Source organism: Acinonyx jubatus, chromosome B4, assembly GCF_027475565.1.
Source record: "Acinonyx jubatus isolate Ajub_Pintada_27869175 chromosome B4, VMU_Ajub_asm_v1.0, whole genome shotgun sequence".
NCBI lineage: Eukaryota > Metazoa > Chordata > Mammalia > Carnivora > Felidae > Acinonyx > Acinonyx jubatus.
The window spans coordinates 135,956,987-135,975,496 of NC_069387.1; the positions used below are offsets into that span (position 1 = coordinate 135,956,987).

Sequence of the window (18,510 nt, forward strand, 5' to 3'; positions counted from 1 at the left end):
ATGAGATTGCGAGTGCTGTGTCGAGGAGGCGGACTTCAGTCCGGAGGTCACAGGAAGTGGCTTTGGGCGTTTGAGCAGGAGTGTGAAACCAACCGACATGGGACGTAGCACTGCTTTGACTCTGTGGCCGTGATCGTTTGCCAGGGAGGCCGAACGAGGCATCACAGACTGGGTGGCTTAAGGAGGCGTTTCTTTCTCACCGTGCTGGAGCCTGGAAGTCCGAAAACAGGGTGTTGGCGGCTTCTCCCGAGGCCTCTCCCCCGGGCTTGTAGGCGGCTGCCTTCCCTCTGCACACGGACGCCCCGGGGGTCTCGTGTGTGTCCAAGTGTCCTCTTCTTAGAAGGATGCCAATCTGATTGGATTCGGGCCCCCTTTCAAGACCTCCTTTTGACATAAACACCTCTTTAAGACCCTGTCTCCAAATATAGCCACGTCCTGAGGTCCCGGGGGTTAGGATTCCAACATATGAATTCTGGTGGGGAAACAGTTCAGCTCATAACAGGACCCACCCACCTGGAGCGTGTTCTGTTGGTTTTTTGCCAGCGGAAACAGTCTGGCTTTGTCAGGGACGCACCTGTTTGGGTTTTTTTTTTTTTTAATTTTTTTTCAACTTTTTAAATTTATTTTTGGGACAGAGAGAGACAGAGCATGAATGGGGGGAGGGGCAGAGAGAGAGGGAGACACAGAATCAGAAACAGGCTCCAGGCTCCGAGCCGTCAGCCCAGAGCCCGACGCGGGGCTCGAACTCACGGACCGCGAGATCGTGACCTGGCTGAAGTCGGACGCCCAACCGACTGCGCCACCCAGGCGCCCCCTGTTTGGGTTTTCTTAGTTCTACGATGTATCCGTAAGTGCACAATCATGTTTTAGGAAAACCTGCATGAATTAGCTCATGGGTACCAGGAGAACATGCTGACGGCGTGTCCCCCCCACCCCGTTCGCCCTGCACCCCTCCGCTGAGCCACCTCAACCTGCTCGCTCCTGGAAGGCTTCCATCATGGAGCCTTTGCACTTGCCACTTGTTTGCTGGAACATTCTTCCCTGAGACCTCCGCACACCTCCCCCTCTCAGACCCTGTTATCCCCAAATCTGCAAGGCAGCGTCCCGTGTAAGGCGGCATCCGTAAGGCTTACTTGTAAGGCTCATCCCACCCGATGAGCCGTCGGACCAGGATCGGACAGTCCACCTGCGTATTTGTTTATTTGTTAACTGTCTGTGTCCCCACCAAACGCGGTGTTCAGGAAAGCGGGGACTCTGTCCGCTGCTGTTTCCGTCCAGCTCGGATATAGTAGATTGCGCTGAGCACAGCGTGTAGACTCAGTAGCAGGTGAGTGATTCTACCAGGATCGGCTTTGTGTCCTTAAACATTTTGTGTTTAAAGATTTTCATTTCCTTAGCGTGCTTCTCTAAAGGCATGCTGAGAAAAGGTGGTTAGCGACGTCACTCCTTAGGTTATAAGTTCAGGTATGATGCTTTCATCGGAGGAAAACCAGTGTTCTTCTGTATCCGTGGTTCACGAGTCACTTCTCTGTCTTCCCAGGTTGCGTTTCCAGAACCATCTAAGCAAGATGGTAGACACAGAAAGCCCGATTTGCCCCCTGTCCCCCCTCGAGGCTGATGATCTGGAGAGCCCATTATCCGAAGAATTCCTGCAAGAAATGGGAAACATCCAAGAGATTTCTCAATCCATTGGGGAGGACAGTTCCGGAAGCTTCAGCTTTACAGAATACCAGTATTTAGGAAGTGGCCCGGGATCAGATGGATCTGTTATCACAGGTGAGTGTGCTGTATCCTTAAAAGCTTTATTTAGAAATGTTTTGGTTTCGTGTTTTGGTTTTGGTTTTGGTTTTTTGTGTTTTTTCTTTTTTTCTTTTTTCCTGCAGAGAAAATTGTTCTCTCTAGCTGGAAAAGAGGTCACATCTCTGTGCAGCAAGCTCTTTAGACATGATAAAGCATAGCCCATTCCCCTGGGCCTGCTGTGCCGTGTGTCTCACAGTACGCTTCTTTTAAAAGCCATATACGTATCAAATAATACTTGAAACTCAGTTAAGGCAGTCAGCCACATTTCTAAAAAAAAAAATCTGACTTCTTATTTCTTTAAAGCAGAGGCTCCTATTCTAATAAAAATGATGGTTTTTTAAAATCTGGAGATGTATACGAGCCATCTCCCTAAATTCTACATTGCATTACGAACTACATCGAGTGCCAGCAAGGCAGAAACAAAGAAATAAAACACGGGGGCCACTCGGGTAACCTCTGGGATCACTGAGAAGGAAGAAGACGTAAAACGGTTCATCCTTCCAGACAGCACTTAAGCGAGCCCGGGGTAACGTGGCGTAAACCGTGCCCTCGATTCGAAAAGGCTCCGTCTGGGGTGCACCTGACTCCACATGCTTCCTGGCAGAAGTGGGTCTCCGGTCGGGACTGACCGGGCTGGACCGGGGTCGGCCCAGCTAGCGGTTGGCAACAGGGGTACGTGTGGTTGTCGGCTCTGGGCGTGGAATACCGGGGCCCTCCGGGGAACTGAGGGAGAATGTTCTCCACGGCAGCGTCCACGAAAGGTCTCTGCATCCTTTCCCCTCCGTGGCCCCCTATATGAGTCCTGAACCCGGAGCACGTTTCTCCCTACTGCCTTCTCACTCACTCCTGCTCCAGGAAGATGGTTTTTGTGACGATTGCACTGACTTTAGTGACGGTGGGAAGGGAGGGTTCGTGCTGTGCTGAACAGCGTGCGCTGATAAAACCTGTGCAGAGAGAGTAGTGCAAAGCGGATGCACTCTAAACCCAGCAGGCCCACCGGGGACAGACATTGTTCAAAGGGAGGCGTGAATGGGGCGCCCGGGTGGCTCAGTCGCTTAAGCGCCCGACTGAAGGTCATGATCTCACGGTCTGTGGGTTCGCCCTCCGTGTCGGACTCTGTGCCGACAGCTCGGAGCCCAGCACCTGCTTCGGATTCTGTGTCTCCCTCTCTCTCTGCCCCTCCCCCGCTCGCACTCTGTCTTTGTCTCTCTCTCTCTCTCAAAAAAAATAAACATTAAAAAAAATTAAAAAGAAATAAATAGAAGGAGACGTGAATGGGGGTGTGCCCGGCAACCATGGTTCATGGTACGTGCGATGCGACGGTGCATGTGATGGGGACGAACAGGAAACAAGGAAAGCAGAGAAATCGTGCGCATTCCCTGCAGCGGAACGCTCTATGGTAACTTCAAGGAATGAATTCGCTCCGCTTGTGTCAACATGAATCCATGTAAGAAGTGGCACTGAGTGAAAATATGCCGAAGGATATCTTCAGCAGGATTCAATTCCCGTAAAACCTCCAGCACCAGAGAGTGCGTGGGGTAGGTGGGTTTGGACACGCACCTCGTAAAGCTGGCTCCAGCTTTACTGTGTCGATCACCCACCGAGAGAAGAGAGGGGGGCGGGGGCGGAGGGAGGGGTCTCCGGCCGAGAAAGAGACGGGGGGGAGCTCCGTGGGGAATTCAGCCCTTGCAGGTGGTACTTTCAACAGAGACGTGAAGCCGTGTGAGAAAGCGTCACAGTTTGGAAATCCGGGCGGTGGGTGTTATACTCTGTATTTTCCTCTATGTTTGAAGTACTTTAAAGGAAAATAAAAGCAGCGGGAAGGAGCATTCCTGGCAGGAGGAAAAAAAGGCAGCTTGTGCAGAGGCTCGCGTAATCCTTGTGAAAACCCCGGATTGTTGCCGCTTTGCAAGTGGAAACGAACCCGCGGGAATTAGGTAACGTGGCCCGGTCACACAGCTGGAAAGAGGCCGCGCCGAGACTTGACCCCGTGCTCCCCAGCTGGCTCCACAGCCACGTTGTTTGTACGAACATCCCTTTTGACGCCCCGCTCTCGACCTCGTAACTCAGGGATTGTGCGATCCGTGGGACACCCTGTGAAGATGATGCGTTAAAGGACTCTGCGGCCTTCGTGACCGAGCAGCCTCTGTGGTGACCCCAACGGACCTTTATAAACGGTTCAAGTCTTGGCTGCTTTTCCCATGACGTGTTCCAGAGGGAGTGTCCCGGGTGACGGCCGCTTCCAGAAACAGGGAGGGAGGGAGCAAGGAAGAGCCTCTGTGTTGTAGGCCCACCTTGCCGAGTCTTGTGGCCAGCCCTTGCCGGGGTCAGGGACGGTGACAGCCCAGCTACCCAGCACCGGTTAGCCATCGCATGGGCCTTATCTCCCTGAATCCCAAGAGCCGTGTTTGAGTTCATTGTTATGTTTATTGAAGGGAAGAGGAAAAGAGGCAGACCCCGGGACTTTGGGACGTGCTGGAGGTTCCAAGCCCAGAGTAGGAGAAAACCTGGGCTCAACACCCAGCTCTCCACCCCTCAAATGGGTCCTTTCTTCTCCATATCGTAGACACGCCGCACGCCGGGGTGTTTTTGTGCACTATTTGTGGTTACGTTGACTGTCAGAAATCGGTTTTCTTCCGGATTCGAGATTTATCTGTGTCAATTTGTCTCTTTTCTTAAAGGAAGTGGTTTCTTCCCCCTTCTTTGGAAAACATACAGTCCCTCTTATAATGAAAGGATTCGAGGATACGCCTTCCTTCAGGCCAGACACAGTCTCGAGGTCCTTCTGAAATAAGGAACTTGCGTGAGCGGGGCGGACGTGTCATGGTAAAGCCCCCGGAAAGTTCTGTCCTAGCCGTGGACACGAAGAGTGTTCAGACACCCTCCCACTTTCTCCGGGAAGGCAGAGGCCACACAGCGGCCACTTGGCCTGGGCTTTCTCTTCCCAAGTCCTCACCCTCCACCAGAAGGAATCTGAAATCACATTCTTCCAGTTTAGGGCAAGGTAGCTTTTCTAAAACTAACGTCTTTCGGGTCATTGTCAGGAGCTACATGCCGTCTGAAAGCTGGGACACAGGTAAGACCTGGAAACGTCACACCAACTAGCCTCGTGGTCCATACGCTTCGTGGGAAGCCACATTTGACCCAGCTCCACGGGCTGCCACGCGCATCCCGTCTAAAGAAAGTAAAGGGCAAGGGTTTGGGGGGAGAGAGTTCCACGCTGGCCTTCGACCAATTCCAAGGAACTTTGTGACCAAAACAGGAGGGGGAACTTAGCAAAAGTGAGCACACCGAGGTGTGCTGGGCACACGCCCCTGCCTCTGCACCGCCAGCCTTTCCCACAGTGGGCGTGTGGTCCGCCACTCGTAGCCCCTCCAGCCCCTGACTGTTGATCCTTTCGGTCATTTGGAATCACCTCATACTTCTTACCGGTTTCCCAGTGCTTGTGTCACTGGCTAATTTGAGGGATAAGATTATCCCTCATTTGTAAATTAGATCTTCCACCCCTTGGGTGATGGTGCGAAATTACGCAAACCGCTCCCGTGGAAGGGCCATCTATAAAGTGTATTCACTTCACGTGTTACACCCAGGAGACCAGATGGGCGAGGCGGCTGGTGCAGCCTGATCTATCTTTCTCCCCTCGATTTTTCTTAGCGACTTGACTGGCATTCCATAAACTGCACATATTTAAAGTGTACCACTTGATGTGTATACGTACACACACACGTTTAAAAAGTTTTTTTAATGTTTTATTTTTGAGAGAGAGAGAGAGAGACAGAGCCTGAGCAGGGGAGGGGCAGAGAGAGAGGGAGACACAGAATCCGAAGCAGCTCCGGGCTCCTAGCTGTCAGCACAGAGCCCGACGCGGGGCTCGAACCCACAAGCCGCGAGATCATGACCCGAGCCAAAGTCGGACGCTCAACTGACTGAGCCACGCAGGCGCCCCCCACACACACATTTTAAGGGTGAAGCCGTCACCACAATCAAAATAGTGACCCAATCCATCAACCCCAAATTTACTTGTGCCCTTTTATAAACCCTCTTCTCCACCCTCGGTTTCCTTCCCCTCCCCTGAGCAACCCCTGGTCTTCCTGTCATTGTATATCTGTTTGTGTCTCCTAGAATTTGACATAAAAAGAATAATACAGGGACACCTGAGTGGCTCAGTCAGTGAAGCACCCGCCTCGTGATTTCAGCTCAGGTCACGATCTCACAGTTGGTGGGATTGAGCCCCATGTCAGGGCTGTGCTGACAGCACGGGGCCTGCTTGGGATTCTCTCTCTCTCTCTCTCTCTCTCTCTCTCTCTCTCTGCCCCTCCCCTGCTCTCTCTGTCTCTCTCAAAATAAATAAACTGAAAAAAAACAAGAAGAATACAGTATGTTCTCTTTTCAGTCTGACTTCTTCCACTCAGCAGAATTATCTGGAGCTTCTTCTGCACCAGTTCAGTCTTTCTGTCTGTTGTGTGGCTCTGCTCCTGTTTGCTTCTCCATGCACCTGCTGATGAGCATTTGAGTCGCTTCTAGGTATTGGCTGCCAGAGATCAAGCCGTGTACCAGTCCCTGTGTGGACATGTGCCTTCACTTCTCCCGGGTAGACACCTGGGAGCAAATGGCTGGGACATAAGGTGGATGTTTGTGTAGCTTTCAAGAAACTGCCAGAATCGGGGCACCTGGGTGGCTCAGTCTGTTAAGCGTCCGACTTCAGCTCAGGTCACGGTCCCGCGGTGTGTGGGTTCAAGCCCCACATCAGGCTGTGTGCTGACGGCTGGGAGCCCGGAGCCTGCCTCGGATTCTGTGTCTCCCTCTCTCTCTGTCCCTCCCCTGCTCGCACTCTGTCTCTCTCTGTCTCTCAAAAATAAATAAATGTTCAAAAAAAAAATTTTTTTTAATGAAAAAAAAAAGGAAGGAAACTGCCAAAATCTTTTCCAGAACGTGATACCATTTCAGGCTCCCACCAGCGCGTGTGAGAGCTCCAGCCCCAGCACGCCGTCACCAACTGTAGTTGTGGTCAGTCTTCTGGGTTTTTCCCATTCCAACGGGCGTGTAGCGGTATGTGATGCTGAGAATCTTTTGCCAGATATCTTCTTTTTAAAAAAGTTTTACTGAAGTGTAGCGGATGTACAATGTTCGTTTCAGGTGCACAACACAGTGAATTTTCCATACGATAATCTGTGCGTTACAGAGCGCTCACCACGGCAAGTGTAGTCACCATCCGCCGCCACGCAGCATTATCGTGATAGTATCGGCCGTGTTTCCTGTGCCATACTTTCCGTCCCCACGGCTCGTTTACCAAGTCTGTACCTCTTCTACGTACACGTCTTCTTCAGTGACATTTCCGTTCAGATCTTTTGCCCGTTTTAAGCCGAGTGGTGTCCTTGCTCTTGGCTGCCGAGAGCTATTCCTCTATTCTGGATGCAAGTATCTTCATCAGATATGTGACGTATAAATATTTTCTCCTAGTCCGTGGCTTGTCTTTTCTTTCTCCTAACAGTGTTTTTCAAAACCCAGAAGTCCTTGATTTAGAGGAAATGCGATTCATCAGTGTTTTTTTCTTGCATGGATCATGCCTTCTGCATCATGTTTAAGAAATATTTGCCTGGCCCGAAGTCACTTTCTTCTACAAGTTTTCTGTTTTTTAGGTTTTACATTGATGTACCGGATCTGTTGAGTTAATCTTCATGTGTAGATCAAAACTCACTGCTTCTCGCTCTCTCTTTCTCTCTCTCTTTTGCATTTGTAAAGTTCTAGCACACTTTGTCAGAAAGACTACTGTCTCCACTAAATGGCCTTCGTATCTTTGTCAAAAAGCAATTGACCTTACCTGCCTGGGTCTATTTCCGGACCCTCTGTTCAGTTTCACAGATCTGTTGTCTCATTTGATACCGATGCCACTGATTCCTGGCCACTGTAGTTTTAAAATAATGCCTGGAGTCAAGTAGCGTTAAGTTCTCCAAATTTTTTCTTCTTTGCTAAAGGTGCCTTGGGTACTCTGTTAATTCCAGAATCAGTTTTTCAATGTCTACCCAACAAGCCTGCTAAGATTTTGATTGGGATTGCCTGGAACCAAAAGGTCCATGTGGGAAGAACTGACATCATAACAACACGAGGCCTTTGGGGCCACGGACTTACTGCCTCCATTAGATTCATTCTTCGTTGCTTTCTAGTTTTTAGTGCACAGGTCTTTCACGGTTTTCGTCAGATTTAGTGCTAAGTGTCTCATATATTATAAGGTCTTAGGATTTTATGCCCACAGAGTTATGTCATCCGTACAGAAAGAGTTGTACTTCTTCCTTTTTTTTTTTTTAATAGGCTTCATGCTCAGTGTAGAGCCCAGCGTGAGGCTCAAACTCATGACCCTGAGATCAAGTTCTGAGCTGAAATCAAGAGTTGGACACAACCGACTGAGGCACTCAGGCACCCCACTTCTCCTTTTTTAAGCTAGATGCCTTTATTTCATTTTCTTGCCTTATTACACTGGTTAGAACCCCCAGTACAATGTTGAATTAAGTGGGGGGACACCCCTGCCTTGTTCCTGATCTCAGCCTTTCACCACTACGTATGATGATGACCATCATTTTTCATAGATGCCCTTTCTTAGATCGAGGAAATTCCCCTTCTCATCCTAGTTTTCTGTGAATTTTTATCAGAAATTGAAGTTAGATTTTGGCAAATGTTTTCCCTGCGTCTGGTAAGATGATCAAATGACTTATCTTTATGATTGATTGATAGGGCAAATTATACTGTTTGATTTTCAAAGGTTAAGTCACCTTCACATTACCACAATAAATCCTACTTGGTCATCACATATTGTCCTCTTTACATATTATTGGACTTCTTAAGTTTTTGTTAAGAATTTTTGCATCCGTGTTCAAGAAGGATATTGGTTCTAGTTTTTTTTGCAAAATCTTTATCTGGTTCTGGTATCAGATTAATGCTGGCCTCATAGAATGAGTTGGGAAGTCCGCCCTATTCTCTGTTTTCTGTATATCCCTGTACAATTGATACTCTTTCTTCTTAAATGCTTGGTAGATTTCCCACACGAAGCAAAATTTTTTGGTCATATTTCTGTGTTTCATTCTGGATAGTTTCTTTACTGGGTCTTCAAGTTCACTAATCTCTTCTTCTACAGTGTCTAATCTGGCCCTGATCCCATCCAGTGTATTTTTCACTTCAGTTAGTGTAGACTTACTGGCATGACCAGTCTCTACCTAACACATCCAGTCTTTCATTCAGCTCCTTAAACGCTCAGGATACACTCATAAATTTCTATCATCTTTGTTACTTTGGGGTCAGTTTAAGTTCATTGATTTTTCTCCTCATCATGGGTCATATCTTTCTGCTTCTTTACGTATTCTTAATTTTTTTTAATGCTTATATATTTTTGAGAAAGAGACAGAGGGCATGAGCGGGGGAGGGGCAAAGAGCAAGGGGGACAGAGGATCTGAAGCAAGCTCTGAGCTGTCAGCACAGAGCCCAGTGCGGGGCTTGAACTCACGAACCGCGAGATCATGACCTGAGCCGAAGTCGGACGCTTAACCGACTGAGCCACCCAGGTGCCCCATGTATTTTTTAATTTTTTAATTGGATGCCATACATTGTGAACTTAGTTCACGATGGATATTTTTGTATCCCCGTAAATATTTCTGAGTTTTGTTCTGGGATGTAGTTACTTTACTCAGAAAAGGTTTGACCTTTTAGGTCTTGTGTTAGATGGAACCATAACAGTGTGGAGTCTGCAGGTAAGTGTGCCGCGATACTGAGCCCAAACCCTTTTGAGTACTTTACCTGATGGCCTACGAATTCTGACACTTGCGTCGTGAATGGTGGTCACGGAACTCTATGCAGCCTTATCAGAGTCCTGGATGCCGTCTCCTCTGTCATTTCAGGTCGCCGCTGGAGCGTCTTTTCCTTTTGGTTCTCTTAGCTGGGGGAACAAAGAGATATGTGCACATGCTAACCCGTGTGTACACGCATGTCTATAAATATTTCTGTATGTAGCCATCTGGATCTCTGTTAAGCAGGAGCTCATACTAATGCCGGCAGCTCTAAGCCACCGCCACGGGGGTCGGTCTCACGCCTCCCAGCTGATCTGCAAGGGCACGCTCCAGCAGTGAGAGTCCTGGTGCCCACCATCCCTCCAGTTCATTGTCCATCTCTGTCTACACGATGGCGGCACCAGGGTGGCGGGCCGTACCCCTGTGGGGGCCACTTTATCCGCCGATGAGCCTTGCTTGCACACAGCTCCTTTGCCTTCCGTCCCATAGACGCCACTGGTTTCCAGGGTTCCTAGGTCATGTCTTCTCCACGCCTCCTTCAGGGAGGCCCTTTCGTACACATGTAACACAGTGAGACGACTTTGTCCTGTTCCATATGTCACCCCACAGTCCCCCAGCCTCCTAAATATTTTTTATTTGTTTGCACACGTTAAGGCTCGCCCTGTACTGCAACGTTCCGTGGGCTTTGACAAACGCACAGTGTCACGTCACCACTACATTTTCACATTAACTGTTTTACCATTTCCAAAAGACCTGCCTCACCTGCTCAAGCCCCCCCAACCCTTGACCCCAGCCACTCGTCTTCGTACCAACAGCCACAAATGAGCGTTCCCGTTGTTCCCCATCTTCGCCAGCACTGAGTGTTGTCAACTCTTTCGTTCCGTCTTGTTTTCATTGAAGCCAGTCTTGTAGGTGCAGGGCGACGTCTGCTTGTTCTAATTCACAGTTTCCCAGCGACCAGGGACACGGAGCATCTTTTCACGGGCTTCATTGCTACCTCTGTATCTTCTTCAGGGAGGTGTCTGTCCAGATCTTCTCCCCGTTTTTTAATTGAGTCGTTGGTTTTTCTTATTGTTGAGTTTTAACACTCCTCTGTGTGCTTTGGATCCAAGTCTTTTATTAGATGTGTGCTTTGCAAATGTTTTCTCCACATCTGTGGCTCGTCTTTTCGTTTTCCTGCAGGGTCTTTTGGAGAGCAGAAAGAAGTTTTTAATTATAAGAAAGTCCAACTGTTTTTTTTTTTTTAAGTCTTTCATGGATTTTGCTTTCGGTATTGCCCACGTGGGCTTTTATCCTGTATTCTGGTGTGATTTACTGAGTTTACAGGAAAGCGCTGGAGGGAAGCAAAGTAACAACTCGTGTGTGGGCCGCGCCCGGTGCGGGTGGGGAGGCCGCTGGGTGTGTTGGGGTCCGGAACCGGGGACGGCCCAGCGGCAGGTTCGGGGACGCTGCAGCGGTAACAGCAGGTGCACAGGCGGGGGTGGGCCAGCCCAGGACGGGGGCTCCTCACTGAACATCTTATGAGCAGTCGTGCCCTTGGAAACCTGGTGTAGACACCGATGATGCGTCTGCAGTGTTCATGAGTCTTCCCTCCTCTGTTCTCAGACACCCTCTCACCAGCTTCGAGTCCCTCGTCGGTCACTTATCCGGTGGCTCCAGGCAGTGCCGATGAACCTTCCAGCGTAGCCCTGAACATTGAATGTAGAATCTGTGGGGACAAAGCCTCAGGCTACCATTACGGAGTTCACGCGTGTGAAGGCTGCAAGGTACGGTGGCCCCTGGCGGAGGGGAAGGACCCTGCTCCAGGGGCCGCGTGTGGTTCCTTTTACTTACTTACTAACTTATTTAATTTATTTTGAGAGAGCGAGAGAGCAGGGGAGGGGCAGAGAGAAACAGAGACAGAGAATCCCAAGCAGGCTCCACGCTGTCAGTGCAGAGCCGGATGTGGGGCTCGAACTCACGAACCGTGAGAGCATGACGTGAGCCAAAATCAGGAGTCGGGCGCTTAACCGACTGGCCCACCCAGGCGCCCCTGGTTCCTTTTATGTTTTACACAGATTTTCGTCACTACTAAAAAGATCTGCCAGAAGGACAGAGATAAGAAACAGACCCACATAAGAGATTAGCTTCTCCGTTCAGAGGGTCTGGGGCAGATTGCTGGACCGTACTCGTTAGCAAGTGGAAGAGACATGTTTGAAAGAAAAGAAACAGTAAGAGGGATCCCTTTATTTGAGGCCGGGGCCAGGGAGCCCACTCGCTCTTTCAGTCCTCAACAGGCCGGGGGGCAGTGGTCCTCACGGCCATCGGAGGTGGCCGGACGCCACATCGTGACTTTACGACGATGTATGTGTTCTCAGCTCTGGGGTTTCGTGTACACGACAATCTCAGCGTGCGGTTACAGGCAGAAATCTCCTTCCCCTGCGCGCACGGAGACAGCTTCCTGACCCCTGGAAGATGCCGCGGCCTTTACCGGTGCAGGTGCGACCTGCCTCCTTGAGACGCTGTCGCAGCACCCGAACCTGGGGTGGCCTTGGAGGCCTGCGTCGCAGAGAGAAAAAGGGTTGCGTGAGCGGGGCCGGCTCTGCCTCCCGGCGACGGTTAGAATTCTGTCTTCAGCCCCCCGCCTGACCCTGTGCCTCCTCCGGCCATCCCGCTGCACAGACCCAGACGACCAACTGAGTGAAGGCACCAGCCTCCCCTCCGGTTCCCCAAGAAATTGCTGTCCCCCCTCCTGCGGGCCCTGGGACCAGCCCCATCAGAAAGACGTAGGAAGGCGTGGGAAGCAGAGAGAACAGGAACCGAAGCAAATACACAGACTCCTTCACAAGCCTTCTGACCACGTGCCTGTTGCAGGGTGGCCTCTTCTGCGGGGCCGCACCTACGTTCCTTTCGTTTCATTTTTTTTTTATGGGCTAAATAGTGACGTATTCTCTTACTGGGGAGAGCTTAAGATGCTTCTGTAAAGCAAGACAACTGTCTACAAACAGTTGGCTCCCTTTTATTGTGGTCGATGGGAATTGCTGTCTTGCAAGGAGTTAATACTCTCTTCCAAGATGCCTAGGAAGTGTTTAGTCCCCAGTAAGGGTGTGGGTGGGACAGGGAGGGGTGACGCTTGTCCGACCCGGAGCAGGGCCGAGTAGCCCTGGGAGAGCTCACTTGCGTCTCCCCAAACCAGGGGAGGACGTTCGGAAACTGCTTTGCACTTTGCCACATTTTGTTGTGTTTCGTCTTAGGTGTAATGACATTTGCGATTTTCAGTCTGTCCCAATTATGTCAGGCTTTTTAGAACCGTTCTACTAATTCTAGTTCGTTTGCAAAGGACCATAAATGAGCAACAAGGAGCACGAGTAAGGCAGTGACCCCGACTTGGCCGCGGCCCACGGTCGCTGATCGACTGTGTCTCAATCCCTCAGGGCTTCTTCCGGAGAACCATCCGACTAAAGCTGGCGTATGACAAATGTGACCGTAGCTGCAAGATCCAGAAAAAGAATCGAAACAAGTGCCAATACTGTCGTTTCCACAAGTGCCTTTCGGCTGGGATGTCCCATAACGGTAGGTAAGGTTGTCCAGCGTGCCTTCCCAGCCCGCGCCTCAGCTTTCCTCCCCCGTTGGGTCGCAGCACACCGTGTTTTCCATGAATGCGCTGCAAAGACAGTTAGGACCCAGGTCGTTCTGCAACCAGAGTAGCCTAAGAAAGTAAGAGTCTCACGTGGCTGAGCTTGCTCAGCGTGCTTGCGATTCCCGTTAGAAACTCCACATGGTAAGACCAGGGTCTGAGATTTCCGCTGGGATGCCAGAATGGTCACAGCGTCCGAATGAAGCGTGGGCCATTGTAGGCACCTTCCCACGCTGAATTCCATTATTCGGAATCATGCCGCGAGTTTAGAACGTGCCAGTGAGGACGTGAAGGTATAACCAGTTCCCAGCAGCGGCACGTGTCCCTTCTGGAAAAAGAAAAAGGGTGCCGGACGAACTCGTTCTAGCGGTCACTTCCGTCTCCTTGAACTAAGGGTCAGTTTTGGACCTGACGACAGTAAACAACCCTGAGCCGGTCCTGTTGCTGAAATGAGTAAATGGTGTGGTCTTTTCTTTTCTTTTCTTTTTTTTAAATTTTTTTTTAACATTTATTTATTTTTGAGACAGAGAGAGAGCATGAACAGGGGAGGGTCAGAGAAAGAGGGAGACACAGAATCTGAAACAGGCTCCAGGCTCTGAGCTGTCGGCACAGAGCCCGACGCGGGGCTCGAACCCACGAACTGTGCGATCATGACCTGAGCCGAAGTCGGGCGCTTAACCGACTGAGCCACCCAGGCGCCCCGGTGTGGCCTTTTCTTTTCACCTTATTTTTTTTTTTTAAAGTCCAGGATTTATGAAGGTTGAGTTTTATCTTCCTTGCTCCAGAGCAGAACCTTGGCCGATATGGAGGGTGGGTTTTGACTCGTGGATGAATCCTCGGCGCGACCTCTCTGCCCGGCGGTCGGTGGCTGTCACGGGCCGCCTTGCTCACTTCTGCTCGCTTCCTATTCCCGTTTCTCCCCCCCCCCCGCCCCCCAGCAATTCGTTTTGGACGGATGCCAAGGTCTGAAAAAGCAAAACTGAAAGCGGAAATTCTCACATGTGAACACGACCCAGAAGATGCTGAAACAGCGGATCTGAAATCCCTCGCCAAGAGAATTTACGAGGCCTACCTCAAGAACTTCAACATGAACAAGGTCAAGGCCCGGGTCATCCTGGCGGGGAAAGCCAACAACAACCCGGTAGGTGTCCCCGCGGCTGTTTGCCATCCAGCCTGAAGTGTCCCCCTGGTGACCCGTCAGCTAGAGTCCCACGGAGGGGCTGAGGAAACAGGTGTTAGATGTTGGGAGAGTGGTGTCACCCCCAAGGCAAACGAGAGGCCACGGATAGAGGCGTCCAGAGACCAAGGGGCAGCTTAACAGCAACTCCTGGGTTCACTGCGTCTCAGAGCTCCTGGCAACCAAGTTATTACAATGACTGCGTGATTAATACACACACACACACACACACACACACACACACACACACACACACACATCTGGTTAATAGCTTAGGGGCATTTCTTAAGTGCATTAAAAAAAAAAATCTCCATTTTATGCCAGAAAATGAAAGCATTTTCTTTTCATTCAACCTGTGTTCTTTTTATTATTTTTATTTATTCATTTGTTTTGAGAGAGAGAATCCCAAGCAGGATCCGTACTGTCCGTGCAGAGCCTGATGCGGAGCTCGAGCTCACAGATCATGAGATCATGAACTGAACTGATATCGAGAGTCAGATGCTTAACTTCCCAAGCCACCCAGGTGTCCCCCAACATGAGTTCTTACTTATCCTTCCCCTAAAACTCCTCCCTCTTTTCCCATCACCCCTCCCCTCCCCCTCTCCGAGGCCTCCTCCTGTTTCTTCATTGAAAAGGCAAGGATATCTCTGGGCTTAGAAAGGGCTATTCGTTTACGGAAATTGTATTGTCTTCTCTGGACCTTTTCCGCAGCACTGAGCGGGTGTCTGGGGATCCTCCTTCACTCTGCCTCCTGCCCCCCACCCCCACCCCATGGTCAGCTCAGCCTCCGTCTCCATTACAGAACTAATCTCAGGGCCTCTTCAAAGAGGGGCTGGCCCACGGTTGGCTGATGAAAATATTTTGCCTTTTTCCTACGCGCATGGTGAAACAGGTTTAATTTGTGCTAATGAGTAGCTAGCTGAAAGCAATCCTGATTGGGAATTACAAGCTGGAATTTTTAGTCACAGGAAAATGAAGTATTTCACAAGCCACTTACTTTCATGAACAAACCAACCTTCTCTTTGACGGAGTCTTTAATTCTTCAGTGAAATTCTCCCATTAAATAGGCTGAGACATTTCAGAACAGCTCAGGCAAACTCTATTGAATTGGCAAAGCCACACCCATGCTGGGAGGCCCCAGAGGCTTTTATAAATGAGACCCTTTCTGGATCACAAGGGTGAGAATAAAATAACTTTTTAATTTTGAATTTCCCTCTTGGAAATGATTAGAATAACCCTGTATTAGAGTCACCGGCAATTCTGATCTCTTTGAGATCTTCTCTTGCTCGCTTGGGTTTTTAGAATTTAAAGGGAACTTAAAAGTCACCTTTACTCTTAACCAAACACTGCTCTTTAATATTAATTTCATTCCCACGGTGTATCTTTCCGAGATCCTTCCCACCGAGATCCACACGCCCTTGGAAGGAGCCCCCTCGGCCCGAGCTGATGCCATCTGGGCATTTCCTCTCTGGGAGGAATCTATTTTCATCTTAAGGAAATAAATAGCAGACTTGAAGTCTGGGCTGGGGCTTCACTGTACAGGAGAAAGGGAATTCAGGAAACTGCTCGCGGGGGGGGGGGGGGGGGGCGCGTGCCTGCCCCTGCCCCCCACCTCCAAACCAGAGTGCAAGGTCACCAGTCTGAAAGGCAGCGTGCAGGTGTCTGCTGCTCATGGCCGGTGATCCTATGATCGTGGTGTCTGCACAGGGCCAGACTGCTTCCCACCCAAGGCCCTCTGCCTTGGCCCTCCCCCGTCCCCCTCCTCCCCACCAGCCCAATGGGGCACTTCCTGGGACTTAGAGCCCCCAGTGCAGGACACAGCCTCTACAAAGACCCATAGCTGACCTGGAACCAGTTAGGAGGCTGGGTGGGCCAGGAGGGGGATGCTGTGGGAGGGGAAGGGGGAGGGGTGCAGAGAGGGTCTTGAGAGGAAGAAGGGGGCTGCAGGAAGCATGGAGATTCCATGGCTTTGGGGAAAGATCCGCAGGGGGGTGCCGGCAGGGATAGTGAATGTTTCCGTCCGCACAAGGGCTGGTTTGAGCCCCTGAGATCTCCGAACCTTGAGGCCAGAAAACGAGCAGGGTCCTCAGGTACCTAGTCCTCGCTTGTCAGGTCCCTTGCTGCCCCCTGATATGAGGGTGTCAGAACAAGCTGAGGTGCAGAGGCAACATCGGCGCCATCCGAACTTGGCTTCCAAAAGAAGTGCTCTTCAACAGTGTCCTAAAAAGTCCGTGTGTTGATGTGTGAGGTGTTAAGAATGTCACAAGGAGACGTTCCAGGAGGCCACTTGCAATGAGATGGCGAGGAGCGCTGAAGTCTGGGCCTTCCGCGCTCTGTCCCCTCCCAAGGGCGCCCTCCGCGTGTGGGCCGCTCCCAAGTGCTCAGGCCCCAGCTCTGCACACGTGCACACACCCGTCCTCGCTCCAGCTCACTTCTGGCTTCAGAGGCCTTACAGCCCTGAAGAGACAGAGGGTGAGTGGGGGAGGGGCAGAGAGAGGGAGACACAGAATCCGAAGCAGGTTCCAGGCTCCGAGTTGTCACCACAGAGCCTGACACGGGGCTCGAACCCACCAGCTGTGGTCAGGTCAGATTGTGACCTGAGCCGAAGTCTGATGCTTAACGCTTAACCGACTGAGTCACCCAGGCCTGGCTACAAGTTTCTTAATTCAGATGTTCCTCTCAAAGATTCACGTGTTGCCCACAATTGTCAGGGATTATATTTAGAGTCTTTGAATGTCACCAGTTATGGAAAATCTTTGTCCTCTGGGAACGTAATTTTTAGACAAAATCATGAGTCAGTAGCAGCCAGCCTGAATGCAAACTGGGATTATAGTAACAGAGTCAGGTGTCTTGTCTGAGAAGACTAAATGAAGCAAGGGGACGAATTTTTGACCTGTGGCTGGGAATGGATTCTAACACTTGTTGTTTAATTTTTTTGAATGTTTATTTAATTTTGAGAGAGACAGAGCGTGAGCAGGGGAGGGGCAGACAGAGAGAGAGAGACACAGGATCCGAAGCAGGCTCCAGGCTCCAAGCTGTCAGCACAGAGCCGGACTCGGAGCTCAAACTCACAGACCGTGAAATTGCGACCTGAGCCAAAGTTGGACGCTTAACTGACTGAGCCACCCAGGCGCCCCAGTTTTTTTTTTTTTTTTAATGTTTATGTAGTTTTGAGAGAGAGCATGAGCCCAGGAGGGGCAGAGAGAAGCGGACAGAGGATCCAAAGCAGGCTCTGCGCTGACAGGAGTGAGCTCGATGTGGAGCTTGAACTCACCAACCGTGAAATCGAGACCCGAGCCGAAGTCAGACGCTTAACCGACTGAGCCACCCAGGCGGTGGCTAACCCTCTAACACTAGTTTTGAAAGGAATGCCAACATTATTCTCAACATTTTTTTTTTTAACGTTTGTTTATTTTTGAGAGAGAGAATGTGGACACAAATGCACGTGGGTGGAGGGAGGGGCAGAGAGACAGGGAGAGAGAGGATCCCAAGCAGGCTCCGTGCTGGGAGCGCAGAGCCCAGTTTGGGGCTCGAATCCACGAACCACGAGTGAGATCATGACCTGAGCCAAAGTCAAACGCCGAACCGACTGAGCCACCCAGGCGCCCCTGTTTGCCATGTTCCTGATTCTTCGGGACAAGGGGCCTCCTGGTGTCATCCTGAAATGGCATCACCTCTTTAGGGGATGTTGCTTCAAGATTGAAAAACATACTTTTTATACTGTTTACTAGAAATGTGTAGTAAAACCTAAACTGAAGCTTACTAAATGGTTTCATCCAAAGCAATTACACCAATAATTCACAAGTAAGTTTTTCCTAAAAGCTGGTGCTGCCTGACTTTCCATAGAAAGTGCTGTTTAAATGTATTTAAAGACGAGTTCTTGGGGCGCCTGGGTGGCTCAGTCGGTGGAGCCCCCGACTTGAGCTCGATGATCTCGCAGCTTGTGGGTTCGAGCCCCGCGTCGGGCTCCGTGCTGACAGCTCGGAGCCTGGAGCCTGCTTCGGATTCTGTGTCTCCCTCTCTCTCTCTGCCCTCCCCTGTTTGCACTCTCTCTCTCTTTTAGAAATAAACATTAAAAAAAATTTTTTTTTTAAGTAAAGATCAGTTCTTGTCAGTAACATCATCAACACACACGATACCAA

The 18,510-nt window shown here is 50.3% G+C and overlaps 1 protein-coding gene across 3 annotated transcripts in view; it reads left to right on the plus strand.

Annotated features, from left to right (window-relative positions):
* PPARA (peroxisome proliferator activated receptor alpha) overlaps nucleotides 1-18,510 on the plus strand; it is a 76,599-nt gene that overhangs the window by 49,401 nt on the left and 8,688 nt on the right. For all 3 annotated transcript variants that reach the window (XM_053199523.1, XM_053199521.1, XM_053199522.1), the window contains exons 3-6: nucleotides 1,541-1,776; nucleotides 11,181-11,341; nucleotides 12,989-13,127; nucleotides 14,130-14,332. In XM_053199523.1, the coding sequence (XP_053055498.1) occupies nucleotides 1,569-1,776; nucleotides 11,181-11,341; nucleotides 12,989-13,127; nucleotides 14,130-14,332 (711 nt within the window). In that variant the 5' untranslated portion in view covers nucleotides 1,541-1,568. The remainder of the gene's footprint in view (nucleotides 1-1,540; nucleotides 1,777-11,180; nucleotides 11,342-12,988; nucleotides 13,128-14,129; nucleotides 14,333-18,510) is intronic.